General features: G+C 36.7%; 1 protein-coding gene across 5 annotated transcripts in view; it reads right to left on the bottom strand.

Annotated features, from left to right (window-relative positions):
- Positions 1-8,852: 8,852 nt before the first annotated feature.
- The window catches only part of znf148 (zinc finger protein 148), a 56,034-nt gene continuing 41,316 nt past the window's right edge, over positions 8,853-23,570 (bottom strand). For all 5 annotated transcript variants that reach the window (XM_008109423.3, XM_008109413.3, XM_003214868.4 and 2 more), the window contains 2 exons: positions 22,882-23,000; positions 8,853-17,951 (listed from right to left, as the gene is read on the bottom strand). In XM_008109423.3, the coding sequence (XP_008107630.1) occupies positions 16,353-17,951; positions 22,882-23,000 (1,718 nt within the window). In that variant the 3' untranslated portion in view covers positions 8,853-16,352. The remainder of the gene's footprint in view (positions 17,952-22,881; positions 23,001-23,570) is intronic.

Raw genomic sequence — 23,570 nt, forward strand, 5'->3', positions numbered from 1 at the left:
TTATTATTATTATTATTATTATTATTATTATTATTATTATTATTATTATTATTATTTGAAACACAACAAGATGAGTCCACCGCAGACACTCTGCTGGCTGTTGTATTGGATCACACGTCGGACACTTCCTAAGTGTCTAGGGCTGTATGATGTATCGGTGAATAATGCGCACAGATCCCAGTAACGTGGCCTTCTGCAGCTGGCAGGTGGTCATTTTGTCAGCACCGATTGTGTTTCAGTGCGGGCCAAGGTCATGAGGCACTGCACCCAGTCTGCCAATCACCACTGGGACCACCTTGACTGGCTTGTGCCAGAGTCTTTGCAATTCGATCTTTAAATCCTCATATTGTGTCAGCTTTTCCAGTTGTTTCTCATCAATCCTGCTGTCACCTGATATTGCAGTATCGACAATGCATACTTTGTTTTTTAACATGATTGTGAGGTCAGGAATATTGTGTTCCAAAACCCTGTATTATTATTATTATTATTATTATTATTATTAACATTGAGGCTGGGTAGCCATCTGTCATAGAATCATAGAATAGTAGAGTTGGAAGAGACCTCATGGGCCATCCAGTCCAACCCCCCGCTAAGAAGCAGGAAATGTCAGGGATGCTTTGCTTGTGCTTTCGGTGCACAAAGGCAGAAGGGGATTGGACTCAATATCCCAAAGGGTCTCTTCCAACTCTCTTTTTTATTATTGTTATCATTATTAATAATAATTATTGCTCGATGGCCAACTATAGTCCGGCCCTCCAGCGGTCTGAAGGATCATGAACTGGCCCTCTGTTTAAAAAGTTTGGGGACCCCTGATCTACAATTTGAAAATACCCACATTTCCCTCCAAAGAGGCAGACCTTGATTTTGCCAAATTATATAAGCATCATTTTATTATGCCATTGTATATATTAGGATTTGGGCATCTGTGGATTTTGAAATTAAACACCAGTGGATACCAAAGGACCACTGTATATACAATTTTGGAGATACTTTGTATATGCATTCTCAATACACACCACCATGAGGACCAGAAATGTGCTTTCCAAAAGGGCAAAATAATTTAATTTGAAAGCTTTTTGTAGTAGAGACTCAGACTAAATCAGCAGATTTTAAAACGGATCAGAGTTGGAGGAGATCCCCAAGGGTCATCCAGTCCAACCCTATTCTGTCATGTAGGAAAATGCCATCAAAGCACCCCGACAGATGGCCATCGAGCCTTTGCTTAAAAACCTCCAGAGAAGGAGACTCCACCACACTCCAAGGCAGCATATTCCACTGCTGAACAGCTCTTACCGTCAGGAAGTTCTTGCCAATGTTTAGCTGAAATCTTTTTTCCTGCAATTTGAATCTATTGCTCCTTGTCCTAGCCTCTCAAACAGGAGTCCCCAAACTAAGGCCCATGGGCCGGATGTGGCCCTCTAAGGTCATTTACTTGGCCCCTGTCTTAAACTTTAGACTTAGGGCTGACCTAAGTCTGAAACAACTTGAAGGCACACAACAACAACAATCCTAATTTTAGACTGTTTCATCATAGTCCAGCCCCCCCAACAGTCTGAGGGACTGTGAACCGGCTCTCCACTTAAAAGGTTTGAGGACCCCTGCTCTAGAGCAACAGAAAACAAGTTTGCTCCTTCTCAATATTTAAACATGGTTATCAGGTCCTTTCTCTATCTTCTATAATGTTTGACAATAGAAAATATGTCTTGCTTATGGTCTCTGTAATTGTCTATAAATAAGGAAACAATCGGGGAGTGTAATTGGTTCCAGAGGAGCTTCTGCATGCTATGTCAAAAAGTCCCAAATGCGACTATGTATTTATGTGTTAAAAGAGGTAGACCTTTTCACTCTCACTTATTATATATATATATATATATATATATATATATATATATATATATTTCTCTTCTCTTTTTTAAGAATACTACGGTAGGTACAAGAAAGGAGGGGTAAGGAATACGTAACCTCACTTTCATGAAACTACTGTGTCACAGTTGTGTTATGCTGAATGGGTATGAACCAATGCAACAGACCCAGATTAAGTTCCAGGAGGCTATCTAGATCACGACTTTTTCAACTTTTTCCACTCACAACTCCTTTCTGCCCAATAATTTTTTAAGTGATCCCAGGTATATACGGTAGGTATATAATATATATATATATATATAAAGTCAAACATTTACTGATAATAAACTAGCATTTGTAAGGCTCGCTAAACAGGCTGATTTTTTTTCTTGTGGAGAATAGCAGAAGCATTTTCTGCAGAGTCCATTAAAAGCACTGCACATTGTTGCTAACAGGTTTGTGTAAATGGTTCAGAAACATTTTACTGTTGCTATTTTTTTCTTGACCCCAACATTGAGCTAAGTGGACCCCCATTTGCGGTCAGGACTCACAGTTTAAAAACCAGTGATCTAGACTAAAGCAAAGCTGAAATGCAAACCTAACTGGATTCCAAAAACTTGTTCTTAAAAATACATACCAGTTATTGCAATGACATTATGCACAAGGGCATACAGAACATTCCAGCTAAATGAGATGGCCTGCTTGGTATATCCACTTCGTAATATAAATATACATACCCCACCCCTTCATTGTATTAGTATTTGCTTAGTTGACAATAGGCTTTTGCTAAAGACAGTAGAAAGACTGGGAAGAAAATAAATACAACAGAGCATTCTGGAATGCATCCTTCGACCAAAAATCAAGTTAAGTTTCTTCTTTTTCAAAGTAATTTGTAGTTATTTGATGTTTTGGTTTGTTTTTTGCTTAGGCACTGAGGCACTGTTGATTTTTTTCCCTAAGGCATGGAGAGCAGGTTATGTGTATGTTGGAGTCCTGCAAATTATTTCCATCTGCAAGCAATAAAAATCCATGATTTCAAGTAGTAAACAAGCAAGATATGAAGAAATGCTAAATGAACATTCATTTGCTGATCTAAATAGCTGATAGATAAAAGAGGGCACAGATATGGGCCATCCACTGCTTCGAGAAGGTAGTTTCATAATTTTAAACATCCAATGACAGAATGTTTGAAAAACTTGATTACCAGATGGAATAGTTTCCTATGTCTGTTTCCATCTCTTATCAATCCACGTACCTGCCTCCTCCTCTCAAGAATATATAGTTTACCAAGAGACAACAAATACATGTATGATTTTTCCTTTAAAAAAAAAAGCCTTGCTTGGAGTTATGCAAGTTAAAAGCTTTAGAAGATAGGGAATAAACCCAGCAGCAGCTGTACCCCCATGAACTATATGCCTAACCCTTTAATAAATTGTATCAATTTGAAGATTGTTGTGTAACTTTTATCTTTCGAACACTGTGGTGTTTCTTATATGAAATGTATATAAACTAAATCTTAAAAATGTATCCAAATGTAACCTAGAAACTCATCTCTCTGTGGCTCTGTTCAGATTTTTTTTCTGTCAGGAGTGACTTGAGAAACTGCAAGTCGCTTCTGGTGTGAGAGAATCAGCCATCTGCAAAGATATTGCGCAGGGACACCTGGAAGTTTTTTGATGTATTACCATCCTTGTGGGAGGCTTCTTGTCAGCCATATAAGACCAAGATGTTTCTGCAATTCACCTGTGGCTGAGAGTATGCTGCTGCTCCCTCGCAAAAACAGGCTTAGAGTATTTGCATTCGTTAACTCTTTTATTGACAGCCAATCTCTTGATTACCCGATTTCAGCAACTTTGCTCCTTGAGTCTTGCACCTTTGTTTCCTGAGCTCCATATCTTTGGGATGGAGCGAATCGAAACCTCATCAGCAGATCTGTATTACTGTCTTCTCCTGGTCTGCTCCCTCCCAGCTGTGGAGTGGAAAGGTTAAGTGCTCATGTTGCATTAGAAAACATAGCAAGAACAAGTTTTTGAGGATAAAGATATGAGGAACTGGTTGCTGTTTCAAAAAAAGGGTCATATAGAAAATGGAAGTGAAGATGTTCTGAACTGATGTGTCAACATCCCCACCAGCATACTGTATATAACTCCTTTTCGATTCAGTTTTAAAATAAGTTTGTTAGATGCATTTGATACATTGACAGGGTGGCAGCAGCCAATAGGTTAAAGTTTAGACTTCTTGATGAAACTAACAAATCCAATGGGTCTGTATCTGCTTTATTGTGGGCATTAGTAAGGGTGCCAAAGCTTGCTTACCCCTCATTATTTTTTTCTGTGTGCATGTATGATGCCATAGAATGAGAACTTTCTGAAAAAGGAGTTTGAATCCAGAAAATGTCAATTCAAATGTATATAGTTGATACACCTCTCTCCACTAAGCTGCATTTCAGAAGGAGCTCCAATACTTATATTTAACAAATGTTATGCAGTATTTATATTAACTAGTGAAGTATTCCCACCACACTACAGTTAAGCTCCCTTATCCTTGTATTCTGCATCTCTGGATTCAGCCAGCCACAGCTTGAAAATATATTGTTAATTCAAAAAAGCTAACTTTATTTTTGTCATTTTATATAAGGGACACCATTTTATATAATGGGACCTGAGCATCCATTGATTTTGTTATCAACTAGAGATCCTGGAATTAGGCCCTGGCTGCTACCAAGGCCCCACTGTATATTCAAATTGGGAGTTATACTTACATTCTTGCACATTTAAAACATAATCACTAGATTTTCTATTTCCATTTTTAAAAAAATTATTGCATTTATACACCACTTGTTTTACATGGAACATTGGAATAATCCTATCTATGACAATATTGTGAAAGCTTTTGATTTTCACTGTTCAAAATTAATATTTGAGTTATTTTTAATGATTTGAGAGAGGTGTGTGTATATATATATACAGTATATATATATACACACACACACACACACACACACACATAAACATACACGTGTGTGTGTGTGTGTGTATAATTTTATCTGTTCTTTTAATGTATTGTCAGCTTGCGTTCTGTAAGGTGGAAAGTGAGACATAAATTTAATAAATAAAATAATAGGAACACAGTAAAGGAGTTAAGTATTAACCATTTCTTGCAGAAAGGGAGCTGAGGCTGGAAAGCTTCATGACACTGGTCTTGATCAGCTTGGATGGCAATTCTAGATGTTGTAGTCTGAGAAGTTGATATTTCCAAACTCTGGATTCTAGTTAATTCATGCAGTAAGATTTCAAAATGAGGACTTCCTCATTCAGTCTCAAACATTGCAACCTTCCTCCTAGTTTGAGTTCAATAGGGCATGCTTTTCAGTAGATATACAGCACAGCATTATCAATCACTTGCAATGTCAATTCAGCTACTTTACAGTTCAATTTTATGTTGTTCCAAACCCTGACATTTTCCAGAACAATTCTAGTGAATTCAACTGTGCCAATATGTTAATAAATGTATTTTGTGGCTAGGAATTTCTGCAGCTCAGCTATGTAATATTTGTAGGCCTAAACATTGCCACAGCAACAATCAAGTTCTGCCAGAACAGTAGAAACTTTCACAACTTTCCACAAGAACATAGTCTAAGTAGGAGGCATAGAAAAATCTGTCAGTTTTTTTAATTGTACTGTAAAACATTAAATTCCTGTAAATGTTTTAAAGCCTAAAATACATTATAAGAGCTGAAGAGATATTGTTTTATTATGCAATTGTGAAGCTTCACATTTGTGACTGATTTAACACTACATAAGATTGGTTGTTGAAATGACTTACCATGACTATTGGATGTAGAATAAGTTTGTTTGAACTGGAAATTGTCAATTGCTTCCTGCTCTGACTTGACTATGGTGAGAAGTTATTTAATTATGGCTTTGTCCTCCTGTACTGTATCCTCCAGAAGTTATGAAATCACTCCTGTCATCTGTTGCCATTAACCAGGTTGGCTGGTGCTAGCAGAAACTAGAAATCCAACATCTGGAATGTGACAATTGTCTACAGACCTGGTTCAGTCACCTGGTGATACTGAAATAGCTGACAAACATACTTTGATATTCCTAGATATTCTGTCCTTGCAGATCCTTTCTACTGTCTTGATTATCGAGTCACTTCATTTGGGTGTTTATTTTTGTAAACTTGAAGGAGCTGTGGGCAAATTATCCAACCTGAGATCTTAAATTGCAGGCCTTTTGGGGTTGATGAGCAAGTCTCCAAAGATGCTGTAACCATACTTGGTGGTTTAGAGAGCTCTACAATCAATCAGAATAATCAAAAAGGGACATTGAGATAATGAACAACACACATACTTTGAATGGGGAGGTTTGGAAGAAGTCATTGAGAATTCTCAATGTTTCGCCAGGAATTTGATAATGTAGGAAATATACCATGATAACAGAATCAGGTTGGTGATCTAAGCAGTCCTTAGATCACCAACCTGGATTCTAGGGTCAAGCAGACTGAGCCAGAAAATACGAGTTCAGCAGAAGGTAAAGGAGAGATTCTCCCACCAAACTGAAAGCAGAAGTGGCATGCAAAATATTGGAAAATCAAAGTGTACAGCCCTGGAAAAGAGCCACTTCACTGAAAGCCATTGGAGCTATTTCTGTAAGTTTCATGTGCTCATAGCAGAATTTTTCCAGGTATCCACAGATAATGAAGAGAATCACAGCATTGATGAGTGAACACAAACTTTGAATGGAGTATATATTGCGTTCTAAGTCAGCATTTCCTATAACAGCTTTTTAAAATCCCTGTGTCCAATCCACATGGGTCTTTTGCAGTGAGGACATAGATTTCCACATGGAAGGCAGTCATGATAAGGGTCTGCTTGATACGCCTTCCTCTCTGCATATTCAACCTTTCAGCCTCTATTCGTGCCCTCTCAAAATCCACAGCACTATTGATAACAGCTAACCTTCCATTGCAACACTCGAGGCCCAGGGTTTTCCAGTTCTCAGTGTTTATACCACATTTTTAAAGGTTTAAGCCCATCTTTTAGTCTCTTTTGCTGTACATCGACATTCAGTTTTTCAGTAACTGCTTTGGGAGCAGTTATGCAGTTAAGACAGCAATATATGATATCAACTCAAGTCTTCCTAGTTTTTGTATTAGAATGACAGGACCATTTTTCCTCCTCTAGCAACCAAATTCTAGTTGCACTTTTTTTCTCCGCTAGCAACCAAATTCTAGTTGCCTATAGAAATAACAGTTATATTTGAGGAGAAAGGCAGGGCAAGGATAGCAATTTATTTCCATCCTCTTAGGGCTGCTATAATACTGTGGTTTTGATCTGATAAAGTATAGCATCTTTTAAGGAATACACAAAATCTGGGCTCTGCAAACCCCAGGTGTGAAGAACCTTCTACCATGTGGCGCTGAGTCCACATTTTTTATATATAAATCGTTTTTATTGAGAATAAAGATATGGTAGAATATAAAAGTTTTTCTTTTTACAATAAAAGTGGGGGAACATATGTGTTTTAAGAACAGTAGGAATAAAAAGAATAAAGAGATAGCAAAATAGCAGTATAAACACTAAATAATATAAAGAAAAAAACTCGAAAAAAGAAAAAATAAGCAAAGAGAAAAAAAATAAAAATAACATCTTCAAAATAATTTGACTGCACTTAGATCCTGGGCCTTAAGACTTGGAGTGAAATCATTTATTTTAGATGCCAAAAAATTTAATGCTTTTCAAAAAACTTTTAATGCCATCATTTCTTGGAAAAAAACAGTTGTTTTTTTTAATTTTTTTTGCAATGTGTGACCTATACTCCAAATTGAGATTGGGGTGGAATTACCTAGGAATCCATATCTTGTTGCCATTTTTAAAAAAGTTCAGTATCTGCACATTCATTATTTGAAGGTTGCAAGAGAGGCTGGGGGGGGGGGGGGGGAGAGAAGAATAAGCCAAGTGAACCTTTTTATCCCAAAGCCACCAACCTTTCTTATTTTTTGAAGCCAACCAAATTCAGTATGCTCCTTGTTAGCCAAAAGTATAGAAATCCCATTTTTGTGTCTCAGATCTGCACCATTCTGCTTTGGATAGAAGAAATGACACTTTCTCACTCCTATCACCCTTACCATTGGCAGGCCAGACATGAGGGAAGGTAGGCGCCTCAGGAACAATTCTAAGGTGAATATCAAATTGTGTACATTCTCTGTGCATTAGCTAATACAACTTGTAAGTACATGGCATATTGGCTTTGTCTGTAGAAATCCTTCTCATTGATTTCCTAATAGTCCTAATTAACATTCAAGAGAAGGGGCCCTTCCCAGCCAACATCAACAATCCTACTTAAGTGCCTTACTGAATGGAGTGAGCTGGGAAGGATATCCATCAAGCTGAATCGCTGCATGAGCCAATGGATCTAAGTCCCCACCATGTTTATAAATTCGTTGCAAATGACCTTCCACAAAAGCGTAAAGATGATCAGTGCTTAAATATCAAGCTGATATTATGTGAAATTTTGTTAAAATGCAAACATTTTAACATCAAAATATAACATCAAAATTTAAAGAGGATAATCTAATAGAAAAAAATAATATTCAGTGAAGTAAAAGCCACCCTACAATGAAATCTAAACAACAAAAGCAGGAGGGATGAGGTACTCTTCACAATAAAGATTTCTGTGATTAGGGACATTCCCCATTCCCAGCTACGGAAAAAAGTACAAGATTATTGAATAAATATGGCTGCAAACTCATTGCAAAACTATTAGACTTGCCAGGGTTTTTAAACAGGGTTCCATCTTTCTTCATGCTGGCATAGATTGAGCTACGGGATTTCCCTAAGCCCCACTGGATTGTGTGGAGTTTTCTCTCTAGTGTGTTCAGGACTGCTACATTTATAATAAAACATTTATTAACCTTTAAAATGTTTAACTCCAAAGCATGAATGTACCTAATATACAAAGAAGACATGTTAAACACCTGTGAAAAATCTGTCTAGTGAGCCTTCATTAATAAAGCCAGGTTCTGTACTTTTATTTTCCAGCACGCTGAAATTTCAACCATTGCAAATATACATTCACTTGACAGTTTTTTAAAAAATAAACCTGAGCATACATTTTAATTGGTATTGTAAACTCAAATTCATCATCAGGAAAAGATGTCAAAGAGCAGTGAAACCCATTATGCCACTTAAACAGAGTCTATGTCATTGTATAGTTCTACAGGTTTGTACATTTTTCATTTTATCCTGGAACATATAGGCTAATTCACACTTTAGTTTATCTATCACCAAGCTGTTGACTTCAGAGAATCCAATCAGAATACTGGATTGACGACTGCAAATATATACAACTTACAATTAGGGTACCAGTATTTTTACTAGCATTACAACTGGTAGAGTAGTAGTTGTTGTGTGCCTTTAAGCTGTTTCTGAGTTATGCAGAATCTAAGGCAACCCTATGACAGGTTTTCATTGCAAGACTTGTCCAGAAGGGGCAAAAGGCTTCGAAAAATGAGGAAGAACTAATTTGAGCAATTTGAAAACCTGCAATTGCTTATTGTTGTGCCATCTTGTTTAAACCACTCTATCAACTAGAAAGCAGTTTAGACTATTCTAGTGACAAGAATACAGTTATAAGAGCGAGTGTGCAAGAGCGCAAAAGGACGCAAGTAGCCTCAAAATTTTGATTGTATACAAAGTCAGTATATTGGATACAACTAGTATAGTTGCCTAGAAAAATACATACCATGAAACTATTGCTGCTCTTTTGACAATACAGGAAAGGAATCTGGATACTTTTTACGTTACTGGTCACAAAGAGGAGGCCATAGCCTTCTCAATCTGCTTCTTGGCCACTATTTCACTTCAGTTCCAAATAAGCTATTTATTCATTAGCTAGTGCAGTTTTAAAATATTTTCACTTTTTATTTTCAGAGAAAATGGGAAATTATCAGTGCTGTGCTAAACATCAACACTTCAACTTAGCACTCCTAATTTTGCTGTGTGATCTTTTGATTATTTTAGTCTAGGTCAGTTTCCTTTCCACAGCTTTCTTTGACGCTGAGAGCAGACCTTGCCCTTTGGTGTATAAGTCTAGAATCATGCACATTTATGGAAAAGAGATAAAAACAATGATGATCTGCAATGTTCTTTTCAGGTCTGAAGCAAATAAGTTGCATTTTATCCAATTTTTAGTCAACTCAAACAAGGAGTCAACCATGGCCACAATATATGAATTGAAAGATGCGAGATTGACATTGGCACTTTCTGGTCCCTCCAGATATTTAGAAACATTGGCTAAGTGAAAGAAGGTTTGTGCGCTTCCATTAAAGGAACACAATATATATATATATATTTAAACTCTAGACCTGGTGCACCAGATTTAGCAGCAACAATTTCTCAACATCTAAAAAAACATGCAGATTTTGAATGTAAATCCATACATAACCACTACACAAATACACTTCATCATGACAAAATTCCTAACTTCTTAGGAATTCTGTATCATCTAATTTATTTCAAATACAAAATAATCACACAAATTCATACTTTCTTGAGGTTTATACAAAAGGATCTGTATTACTTACATTTAAAAATTTAAATGGGTAACTTAATTGGCTTTTAAAAAATCATCACTCAGAGTAAAACAGGCAGATCTGTCATCATAAGCTAAAGTAATACTGCATCACCACTGAAATAGCTATCCTTTGCCAGTACTGTAGTGGATGCTGACAACTAAAAAACAAACAAGGCATATGGACTCCAGGAAAAAGAAGAGCAAATCAGAAAATGCAGTACAAAAGCATTATTCTATCCTGCCCCAGCATTCAATTTGTTCAATTAATCCTTTATCTTCCTTCTGAAGTTATCAGATGTTTGGATTCAACTGCAGATCACACAGTGCAGTATACTAAGTATAGTATACCCTTTTTAAAAGGTAGAGAGTTGGATTTCTTTGAAGGCCAAAGTCCTTTGCTTGACATAATTAGAAATAAAGACAAAACTGCAGAGACAGAATCCAATATAATTAGCTTCCATCAATAAAATTTACCCAAACATGGTTGCAAAAGTACTTCTACTGAAATGCTTGGTTACAATAATAAAAAGCATACATTATTACATATAAAAGATACCAGTGTAGTAAAAGTGACAGAGGTGAACTAGCAAATCCTTCAAAGCACACATTATATAAATGACTAGCATTTTAAAACATTTTGTCCTAAAAAATATGTCATACATTTATAAATCGGTGATCTTTCCCCACTTAAAGCAGTGATGAGAATCTCAAATGGTTGTGGCGCTCTTTACAGCCTGAAAGAAGACTTCAAACTTAGCTAAGTTGGGGTGGGAGTGGGGAGTATTTTGTCAAAACTGAATAAAGCTCATCTTAACAGCTATTAATTCCTATGGCCAAAAGGTATTTCTGTCAAAATACACAATGACAATGCTCAACTGCAATGTGAGTTATGAACCAAACCATTTCTTGTATCAGTGAACTTGTCCTTATTAGGATTTAATGATTTCAAATTAAATTAAACTACAAGAATAATAATTTGGTGCAATAGCATGAAAGAACCACCCTATATTTTCTTCTGGGATATGAATGCTAATGCTGCAGTCTTCCTTATCTTGACCCATTCATTTCACGATGAATGCATATGCAGGCGCAGTACAGATCTACGTACTGCTCTCCCTGTAACTCAGATTGTGCTCTGTAAACAAAGTTAAACTACAAACGAAAAAGTGGAATTTATTGATTAAAAGTATTAATTTAAACAAAGCTATTAACTTCTCCAAACAGTTTTTGGAACTATCCTTATGCTATTTGCAAATTAGCACAGTTAGGCATTATTGCTTACATACAGTACATCATATGCCTTCTGATATAAAGCAGTCACGTGATCTGTTCATATACAAGATTATTTTTCCTTTTTTTGTTTAAAAACAAGCTGTAAAAACATTACATACTTTACAGACAATACAAATTCCCACATTGGTACTCAAATCTAACAAATGGAATGCATAACATTAATAAAACATCATAAAGGAAGACTGACAGTAAGTCCTTGATTGTCAAGACACATTTATATTTTATATATAAACTCTAACTGTGCAGAATCAAAGATTCAATCATAGGTACATCCTTATTTGATAACTCATATTTACAGCATAAAAAAATAAAATAAACATTTACACTTCTTTTTTATTTTCCATCTACTGGGATAAAGAAAGCAAGAAACAACTCTGAGAAAGGTTGGCTTGCTTCCGTCTGTGTTCACTACCAGAAGATCAATTGCTCTCTCTCTCTCTCGCTCAATTATTATTGAAAAGAGGAAACAATGATTTATATATGTATAGCAAAAGCAACTAGAAAATTTCCCTGAAACAAAGTTGCTTAAAAATAATGAGTTTTCTTAAAACATAACAATACTTTCCCATCAATGTAATACTTTCTCAGGACATATTATTTGCAAAAGGAGTATGTTAGATGTGCTACATACCTAGCAAACATGCACTAACATAAAACGAAAACATTTCCAAAAGTTGCAAGGCTTCTGTTTAAGAAAACATAAACATAATTTGTTTTATTAATAATCATATCAATTGCAAAAATTACATGAGTTTTGACCAACCAAAATACCCAGATCACAAGCACATTTCAGTCTTCTAAAGTTCTGAACTAGATGCTAATAGCTATTCTCCCGAAACTTGCAAAAGAGCCCGGTCTCTTAACCAACAAAATTGTAGATTGCAAGTTTACAAGTACAAAGCAAGTTAATACTGAAATATTAAAGCAGGCTGATCCTGAATCCACTTTGGATCCTCTTCAGATATTTAAGAAACATAATACACACATCATAAAAAGGAACATGGAATACGTTGTACATGCCCAGGTGGAATTTTTTTCAAATGATAAACCAGAAAGCTAAGATGGAAATGGAAGCCAATAGCTGTATTAATTCACATTAGTGATCTGAAACCCCATTTTAAAAATCACAAAATAAATAAGCAAACAAAAGCAGGCATATGACAATTCAATGTTATTTCATTCATTCGTACAATTGTGGCTTAGTATTCAAAGTTTGTACAAATGTTCTGCAATAGGCTTGGTTAAAGTTACAGTTATAGCATCTGTGAGACCTCAACTACAAGACTTTATACCACTGAAGAGAAATAAGAGAAACCATCTTGTGTGGGGATTATCTGTTATTCCCATTCACCAGACTTTCGCTGAACTATCTCCATTCTGAAAATTCTTTTTTGGACTAATGTCAGGAAAGGCAGGAGGTAATCCAACAGAAATGAAAAACAAATCCTTCTAACCTATGATTTTCAGAAGTGTGGTGCACTGCAGTACATAACACCATATTTCTCTTCAAATTACTCTTGATCAATTGCATACCCTGAATAATTACGATAAATAGAAGGTAAAGTGGCAATTTCAGTTATAAACTCAAAAGCCAATTCCTTCATTATCATGTACATGTAAATAATACCGTATTATATTATGTGAATAATAAATGGGACAACAAATTGTGTTAATGTTGAAAGAGGGAAGTTGAACATACTTCCCAAATATTAGCTATTAAAGATTAATCAGAGGCATTAAAACCTGATTTCAAAGTTATCGTTATTCAAACTGAAACGGTATATTTGGATTTAGTAGGGCTGTAGAACCCTAACTAAGTATATCCTAAACATGCTTTAATAAAGCATTATCCCACAAAATTGAATATTTCTATTAATATTATCATTAGATGTGTATATAATTATTAAGATTCGTATTTTCCATTTAGAAGCAGTTTAGGAGCAAATTCTAACATGATTTGAGTGGCCAGAATCAAAGTCTCAAATTGAGTTTTTGTTCATGGCTGAAATACTATACAAACATTTCTGGGCACTGATTCCCATCCCCAATAAGTCCCTACAAATTAGCTTCTTACTGCAAGTGCAAGATAAACTCTGAGAAGAATATGTCCTAAAAGCTATGGTATATATGGGAATGCATGGCCAAAGGAATATAAAACTCACTGCATGATCATCAGAATTCCATCATCTCTCTCTTCAGTTTCTCACACTTGATACTTTCAAAGGAGCATCCATGTGTTTCCTCTACACAGACTGTAATTCTTTGCTCTTTACATTCTGACTTTGTCTTACCCAGTGTACTTGTTCACTGAAACTTTCCTAGTAACTTCCTCCAGAAAACTTAAGCTCATGATCTACTGTTAAATACAGAAACAGGAGTACTGTATATCACCGATTCTAATAAACACTCTCACCCAAAAATCCAGGCTTAAAAGGGGACACATCTTAGAATTGTGGGCATCCTAAATATGCAGGAGCCATCAAGCTTCCTCCCAGCAATTTCTCAGCTGTTTTTCCCCTCAATCGCTAATGCAGATAAGATTCGGAAGTCTATAGTTTCTTTAAAGATTTTTTTTTTCTAAAATAGAAGCTCCAAAAAGGGGGTGCATCTTGGAATCTATGGCATCTTAGATTTGGTGAAATATGGTACTGTGATAGAGATAGAGATGGTTGGTTAAAATTAACAGTATGTGCTAACTGTCTTAGTGTGGTGGCAAACTAAAAATTAAACTTGATAAATAGGAGATTATTTTTAAAAATATTTTCACATGTGTGAATGCATCACCAATAAAGCTATTTTGACTCGATATATTTAGACTTTTAAAAAACTTTTTTTATGTATCTATATAGTTTAGGCAATTTATGGCAAGGAACAGGATGTAACAACATCTTATTGCAACTGTTTGTGACTCACAGGAATGACTATGGATCTATGAAGACTCACAGGCTTATTTGAGAGAGGTATCACACTGTTCATGAGTTTCATATGTATTCAAAGGTGGGCTTGAAACTGCACAGATGGAACGGGGGACTACCAGAATTAGAAGCTAAATTTAATAGTGAGGATTTCTCTGGAAATTGCTGTTGTTTTTCTCAACCAAATTCTTGGTGAGCAACACATCATTTGGGATACATACTTTCTGTAATCGATGGTAAGCAATGATGTTCTAAAATAAGTCTTTATTGTTTAGAAAATTTATATTAGTGACTGAAGGGAGTTACCTAGGTACTTGTCATTCAGACATTAGATAAAATACTGGCTAAAGATTTCTAGAAAACATCTCACTCATACAATGAAAATAAAACTTCTGTTTTTAAAACAGTTAAATTATCCCAATATTTATGTTAAGTCAAACCACACCATTTTAAAATTGTATATAGAACTAATCATTGCACCACACTATATAACTCAAGACAAGCTACTATTAAAATATCTACATAGGAGAAGAATAACGGTTAAAATTTATTAATAATTTTTTGTTGCTTGTCCTAAGTCACCATTTCTAGTTGACAAAACCACCGTGACATGTAATTGGGTCAATTTCTCTGGGTCAATTTATTCTACCTATTTTAAATTCGTTGGCAAGATACGGTTTATGTGGATGTTAAGGAATCACATAAATTTTCATATTTTAAAAAAATCTGTAATTTTTTTAAAATGATGTAGGCATATTCACCCTAAGGGTTGAAAATTGTTTTATTCTGGGGAATGAAAACATCTGGAAAATAATCTAAGTGCTCTAATGTTAATTATTGCAGATTTGGAGGCTGAAGTACAATTGATTTGTATAAATATTATGAAACTGGAATGCAGTCTACAAAGCAATTAACTAGAATCCAAACATCTCAACAGCTGTCATTTGGAGAGGGAAACATCAAAAGTGATGCATACAAAGAAATATGCAATCTTTCAGGAAGGAAAGAAATGCATTAATATTGTGTATTTTGCTTTAAAGTTCTTCCCATTCTTTGGGCATTTAAATAGTATAGTGTGTCTTACAAACATTAACTTCCCCAAAGTATAGTAAAATGCAAAGAAATCAATAAACATGTGTATTATGTGTATTACCTATTTCTTTTTTTACTTCTTGGCCCACAGTTTAATGGATTGCTCCTCTGCACCAGCCAGAGAATATTTTCTCAAGAAATACTATACTGTCTATCCATCATTTCCTGACTATCACTTAAACTTTTGAGTTTATTTTGTTTTAACACTATTTATACTCCCTGCTGAAGTTCAATGGCCAGATTAACTAATTAGGAAATTCTAATAGAAATAACCTAATAATTATTCTTGTCCTGAAAATAGTCAACACTGCCAAACTACAAAATCATTATAGGAGAGACAGCCTATCTGGGTTTTTTGGTTTGTTTCATCTTGTATTAAATCTCAACATAGCAAGTTCCTGATCTCTAATAAGCAAATAACTATCTGCCTTGTCAGTGGACACCCACATGTAAGGCAATTCACAAAGAATGGCAATTAACAAAAAAAGTAGTTACCAATATGCTGTACCAGCTTACTTTTTTGTTATAACACAAGGTCTTAAATCTGCATAGGACTCGACTCCATCCTATAGAGAACACGCTCAGCTGAGCAGACCTGTGCTAAAGTGCCAATGATACTTAAAAAAAATTCTTAGCCAAATGTCTGGCCTGTTGTGGCATCAGGTGAAGAGTTCATCCCAGCTCGCCCATCATTTACATTCACCAATGGGAATTCGGGGAATTCAGCACTTGCCCCTGGCCCCCGCAGGTTCACCTGCCCATTAGCAGTGTTAAACTGAGATGACATTCCAGCTCTTGATCCATGGTACTGAGCCCTGAATGGCTGCTCAAAAGAATTCATTTGATATGCTTGATGGACCGGCTGGGGCTCTGCTTTCTTCTGAGAAGTCACTTGATCTAAGAAGTCCTGTGTGGAAGATGAGGAAGAATGATTTGGCTCATCACCTGAAAAGGGAAAAGAATGCTGGGAATCACCAACAATAAGTCCAAAATGAGATTTGTCTGCAGTTGTTCTTAATGGAGAGTTCATTCCTGATCGAAAATTGTTGACAGGGATAGATGCATAGACCTGTTTGTCTATACCAGAGAATGCTGGTTGCCCTGTAAGAGTCTGGTTGTCACTCACAAAATTAAGGCTTGGGTTGTTCAAATAGGCATCATTTTGGCTAGTTCTGTCCAAAGCTTGCTGAAGAAACTTGGAATATTCCTGTAACATACTGGCTTTATCGGATGAAGAGCCTTGAGAACCTGCTGTAATATTCTCATTTTGTGCGACCTCTGATACTTCAGAAGAATTGATTGCGATACTGGAAGTCACTTCTGCATCAGCCACATTAAAAGCTATTTCATGCTGGCCATTGGCTTTATGGGAATAATGGTCTAAAAGAGTTTGAAGTACCTCATCTGGAATGACATTTTTGTCATGGTTACCTTTAATCTCTACACTCAGTCCTGCTGCATCCAATATTGATGCTGTGCTACCTTCATCTATCACACTTGCAACAGCAGCCTGAGTAACTGAAGGCTGAGAGGCAATGGTGCCTACATTCAAGGCATATTCCCTGCTGTTACTATTAGCAGCTTGAAGATACCGTCTTTTCTTTAAAAACTGCATTGCATCATCATAGTTTGTGCTGCTGTGTACAGGTTTACTGGGACCTTCCTGTAAAGGATCAACTTGGTCAATGTCTGCATTGCCTTCAGAGCCCAGCAGGACTTTGTTGTCTACCAGATCAAAGGCAAACTTTGAAACCTTACTGTCTTCATAAGAGGCTAAGGATGAAATGGTCTGACTTTGTTCCAGAGAGTGTTTCAGGCTTCTCTTACTATTAACTTTTTTGAGCACCAGTTTAGGTGGATGTATTTCTCCAGAATGTGCTTCATGTAAGTGCCCTCCACTGACAGATGGATGTGGCAACTCAACTGCATATTCAGCCACCATATATTCATCCTTTATCTTAGTACTACCAGCATACAAAGGCAAGAAATCATTCTTATCTTTTTTATGTTCAGATTTATCACTTTCTTTGTCTAGCCCAGAAGACTTCAATTTCTCAGTTTTTTGCCTTTTCTTCTTTGGCAAAGTGCTGTCTTTCAAAGGCATGGGAAAGCCTTGATCTTCATCAGGACCCAAAAGGCCAATTTTGGTGGCACTTCTGTTCGGCTTCTTGTCACGGTTCTCATGGCACATGCGTTTGTGTTTCAATACACGGTCAGTCCTTGAAAAGAACTACAGGGGATAGTATTGAATTAGAGAAAAACTAGAAGCCAACCTACCAAGTCACATAGTTTGACATTATAAAGTCACCAGGTAAGTGAATTTGCTGATATGGTAAACATTTCCGCATGGAACTAATGGTCTGTGTGAAAACTGCCATGTCAAAACATAAAGTAAGCACATTGAAACCATTTCCATTATTATGAAATTTGGTCCTTAACTCTTGATTAACTATCCTGCAATGCATGAGGACTACTTTGACAACTCACCACATCAACATCTGTAGGAACCATTAGCAAATAAGAGTCCCGTTGTACTAGCATTCATCTCCCTCAGTCTCTGTCCTCATAATCTAATATTTTGTTGATAATTAAAATCCTGTTCCTGACTATACAGAAAAATTATTTATTTTAACTGCAGTTCTGAGTGGTTGTCTCTGAACTCATACAAATGGGTCACCTGTGCAATGCATAATTTGAAAACTTCTAAAGCTTTTAAATAAGTGTTTTGGTGGCAGATCCACCCACACCTCATATCAATAGATACCATTGACTCGAAAGGTTTCCTAGAGACTTGGGACAACACTAACTTCAAGCTTCATTGAAATGTTGGCCCAACACTCATTAAGTCTTCATTGAGATGGTGGCCCCAACATTTTTAGCCTTTGAGAAACCTCTTGAGCAATAGGTTCTGAAAACAGGAGGCACTCTCAATGAATATAAAATTAGCTGACATTGCTATCAGTTAGCACTTAATGGAAGAAAGAGAGAGGCCTCTATTCAAAAGGGAGAGGTGTAACTCCAACATATGTTCAACTTGTGCTTGATTTGGAGGAACTCGCTGAGATGACAAAAGGGCCAAGAATTTTTTCCATTTATATGCTTGCGTGCTGAGTGCAAGACTTATATGCGACACCAAATATGTTCTTTATGGACTCAGAAAGAGAGGTTAATATTTTCTAAGCCATCAGCTTCAGAGTATTCAGATTTGGATGTCTCACCTTCCCGTTGTAGATTGTCAAGGTGTACAGATGGTATGGAAGCTTGACACAGAGACAAGTGGAGAAGTGGGATGAACAAGGGCTACTTAGGGCACCAGGGTTTGATCAGAATGCACTTTGCATTGTATTTGCTAATTTTGGTGATTATTCTGGAGATGAGAGGGAATGGAAAAAAACAGATATGACAGTTCTGTTTTTCTCCCACCAAGACCTGAAAAAGTATGTCGTGCACAGGGGATTTTCTGATGGAACAGAGAGCCCCTTCCAAAGTGCTAAAACTAAGAAAGATCTTTTAAAGCATGCTGGGATGTAGGATTCTATTTGTGATACATTTCTGACCATCCACCAAGAAATACTCCTCTCCTGGATGATGGATTTCAGAGATGAAGATGCCTTTGATGATACACCAGTCCCATAGACAAAGAGTGAGCTGAAGTACTACTACTATCTGCTCTATCTCCCCCAAAGAGGACTCAAAGTGGCTCAACATAAAAAGCCATTTAAAATATACAAAGATCTGAACATTAAAACAGGATAAAATTTATTAAATAGTATTTAAAAATGCCCAGTTAACAAATTCTAAATTAAAAGTTAAGTAAAGTGCAGAAGTTTGTCCCCCCTGTTTATTCAAGTTGTACTTCAAGGTGACCTTGTCAGTAACAATCTGAACCATTTTGCCTCAAAGATTTTTTTCTATCACCAACACCTTGACCACACCGATGAGCAAATTGATCTCCTGAAAAGTCAAATGACCTCTGACTGAAAGATATTTCAATTAGGCTATCCATGGTAGTGTCTCTGAACAATATTGCTGTTGCCTATGGAGGTACAAATGTGTTTGAGATGATCAAGGCCCAAGCATGATAGTATATGCTGAGCCTATGTTGTGGCTCTCCTCAAGGCTTAAGGAGAAACAGGTTATTATTATTATTATTATTATTATTATTATTATTATTATTATTATTATCATCTGTGTTGGGCAGTGGTGATTCGTTGTCCAACCACTTGCAAGACAGAGGTAATTTTGTAGTTCTCATCTGACAGTTTATCCAAGTAAAGAGTCATCTTTTCTCAAAGCAACTGTTTATATACGGCATAGTTGGCAATATGGGGGGAAAGAGTGGAATGATATTTCCTGCCCATGCCATCACCTTTCTTTTCCTCCTTGTCTGATGGTGCTGAATGGAGTTTCAGGAAAGAATATGACAATAATTAATGAGTTAGGTTTTGGGTAATGTACCAAGCACTCAGAATCGAAGTCAAGAACATTTTCAATGTATACAGAACTGATGGCTGCACCAATCAAGAACTTCTAGCTACTTGGACTAAGTAGGATAGAACAGAAATAAAGGCCAATGTGGGGGCTTAACTCTATACCCTATGGAAAATCTTCCACTGTTGTGGGTATTTCATTCACTACCAAGTCAAGTGATTTAGCCATGTGCAACATCTGGGCTGTAAAGGGCTGTATGTCATCAACTGAGAAGAAAAAGCATGATCGCCCACCAAAATAGGCAATGATTCTTTGGTAGGAGAACACAAAGCTGATGAGAATGAGGTCTCATTCAAACTGGTCAACTAAAACATTGAGAATGAGTCTGTATCAGTAACAGATGGAGATCAAGCCTCCACTGAGCAATTCAACTGTATCAGGTAGTCTGTGTCTGTCATTGAGATAGTGACTGCTGACAGGATGGAGACTGCTGATGTGGCAGAGATGTCCACTGGGCTCTGTTGGGATGGACACTGACAACATAATGGAGATTGTTGAGATGGAAGCTATTAAAGTGGAGACAGACAACTGAAAGACTACTGAAATGGAGTTATGTTTAGATAGAGGACTCAAGAATAGGAAGGGTCTTCACTATGTTTGTAGTGTTTCTGTGCAAAATTCCCATAACATTGTCTATAATGCAGGAACATCGGTATAGTGATCATGCTGAAGGTCTTTATAGTAATAATAAAGGAGTGAGTTGACTCAGTACCTAAAACATACTTCAGAAGTTCATCATATCACTGGTGACATCGGCATCCATGAGTAGACTGAAGATATTTAGGTATTGGAGACTGAGACAAAGTAGCACTGGAATTCAATGAGGAGTGGGATTTTTTTTATCATGTCACAAGCGAATTGAGGCAAATCACTTCTGGTATGAGAGAATCAGCCGTCTTCAAAGACATTGCCCAGGGGACACCCAGATGTGTTACCATCCTGTGGGGGGCTTCTCTCATGTCCCGAATGAAGCTAGGGCTGACAGACGGGAGATCACCCCGTCTCACGGATTCAAATTGCCAACCTTCAGGTCAGCAGTTCAGCTGGCAAAAGGGTTTAACCCATTGTGCCACCATGGCTTCTAGGAGAAGGATAAAGAATTATGACGATGTCAAGAACAAAGTGCTGGGGATCCCAAGATCAGTGGTAAAGTTTGGGCAGCACAAGATGATTTGTCATGTGGAAGATCAGTCTTGGACTCAAGATGGTCTCATAGTTTCTTTGGGAGAAAATTCAACAATCTCACAATTTGAGAAAACAGCAATCACCAACATGATACATGCTTCTGAGATTGGGGCCATCAATCCTGCATCCTGTCCTAGGAATGACGGCACCAAAATTGGGAGAGATAGGTTCTTATCCTGACAAATCAGAGAGGGAACATAATTAGGAGTCTTAAAAACCACTTTGTGACACTAAAAATATCCCTTTGTGTACCTCCTTCTCCATATCTTTAGACTTCTTCTTTTGAACAGGCCTTTGAGGGTCCTGAGATAGAGCCAATTCTGTGCTAGGCGACTGGACTCTGGAAAGAGCAGTCTCGAGATTTAAAGAGCGACCCAGTATTGCTGAGTTGGAGGTGGAACTTTTTTTTTTTCTGTGAAGAGGTTTCCACTAGGACCGTTTGAGGGCAATCCTTATAGAAGAACCTAAAGTCAAGTGCGGCATGGAAGGTTGATAAGACGTCAACAACACAGTATAAAGTGATCTATTTTGAGCAGCTTGAGCCTGAGTAACTGCCAAGGCATGTTTATACCACAATGCCTTAAGGTGCAAATCATGATTCTGTCTGCACTACAGTTGTAAAGTCTTGGAAGTGTAGAAGTAAGCAAACTTTGTTACCTTCTCCCACACAAAGGAGATAGTTTGAGTATCTCTCGATTTTAGGAATCTTTCTTCCACAGTTGGTTCACCTCTCAAAAGAGAGGCTATAAAACGGGCAATCAGGAGAAGAACAGCCAAAGGAGGCTGGATCAACAAATAGGTAATCCAAAATCATAAGACAAGTCTGAGTGAAACTACAAAGACAGAAGTAGAAAAACACAGATGAATATGAAAAATTCAAGTCAAGTCATAAATAGAGTTATAAGCTCTACTGATTTCTTGTGATGCTGTTACAGAGGCAGACAAAGAGGAACTGACAGTTTAAGCATGAAGCACATTGGGATGGCATGTGGAGAGTAGGTAAGGCTACTGCCAAAACACTCTAAAGCAGTGGTTCTCAACCTGTAGGTCCCCAGGTGTTTTGGCCTACAACTCCCAGAAATCCCAGCCAGTTTACCAGCTGTTAGGGTTTCTGGGAGTTGAAGGCCGAAACATCTGGGGACCTACAGGTTGAGTATCACTGCTCTAGAGGTTTCTGGATGAAGCAGTGCATAAGTGTTGTGTGGTCCATTTGTGTGAGTCATAGAAACCAAAAGAAAATCTCTCTCTCTCTCTCAAATAACGCAAAATGTTTCAAAAATTCTGATTAAATTTACAAAGAATATGGTATTCACAATGCAAACTAAATTGCTCCTTTACTGCAAGATGTAAAGTCATCCATTATCATAATAGTGGAATGGATTTATCACGTTTTCATTTGTGTAAGGTATCACTTTGTATTACATTTGTTCACATTTTACCTATTTTTCCTAAAGTATTTTGTTCTGTCTTCTCTTTCAAATTACCTGTAAGCAGTATTCACATTGGTAAGGCTTCTCTCCACTATGGGTTCTCTTGTGCCTTTCCATGTGATATTTCTGTATGAATCGCATGCCACATTCATCACATCGAAATGGTTTTTCACCTAAGAACAAAAATGACAAGAAAATATATAGCTTAATCAAACAGAAAGAAGAGCAATGACACATAGATGTCCACAATGTTGCTATTTAGTAACTTTACCATTGATCAAAAATACATACACAACATTCCAAATGAAGGTGGCTAGGAAAACCCAAGATTGCATAAATGTATATTTTCAGTCTTGTTGCCAACACATAGTTCAGAAACCGCAAACTGAGAAAGGTAGCAGAAATTTTTTTCAGCTCTATAAAACTTTGTCCTACTTTAATGTTCAAATTAAATTTTGGTTTAGAAAGGCAATGAATTTTGTATACAGTGGTGACAACTTCTCTAGTTTCCAGAAAAAACCACAAACTCACAAATTTCAGGTACAAAGGAACTGGTTTTATGATTTCATCTCACTTTTTGCTTATTTGTGAAAAGCAAAATACAGTACCTAAAATTCAAAGTTACTAAGTTAGTGATTGATAGGATGTAATACATATATTCATTCATTTAAGTAATGTTAATCTGAATTGTGGTCCTAATTGTGGGCTTATCTGGACAAGGGAGGGAATTTATATGAGTTGCC

The sequence above is a fragment of the Anolis carolinensis genome, chromosome 1 (assembly GCF_035594765.1).
Source record: "Anolis carolinensis isolate JA03-04 chromosome 1, rAnoCar3.1.pri, whole genome shotgun sequence".
In the NCBI taxonomy this organism is placed as follows: Eukaryota; Metazoa; Chordata; class Lepidosauria; order Squamata; family Dactyloidae; genus Anolis; species Anolis carolinensis.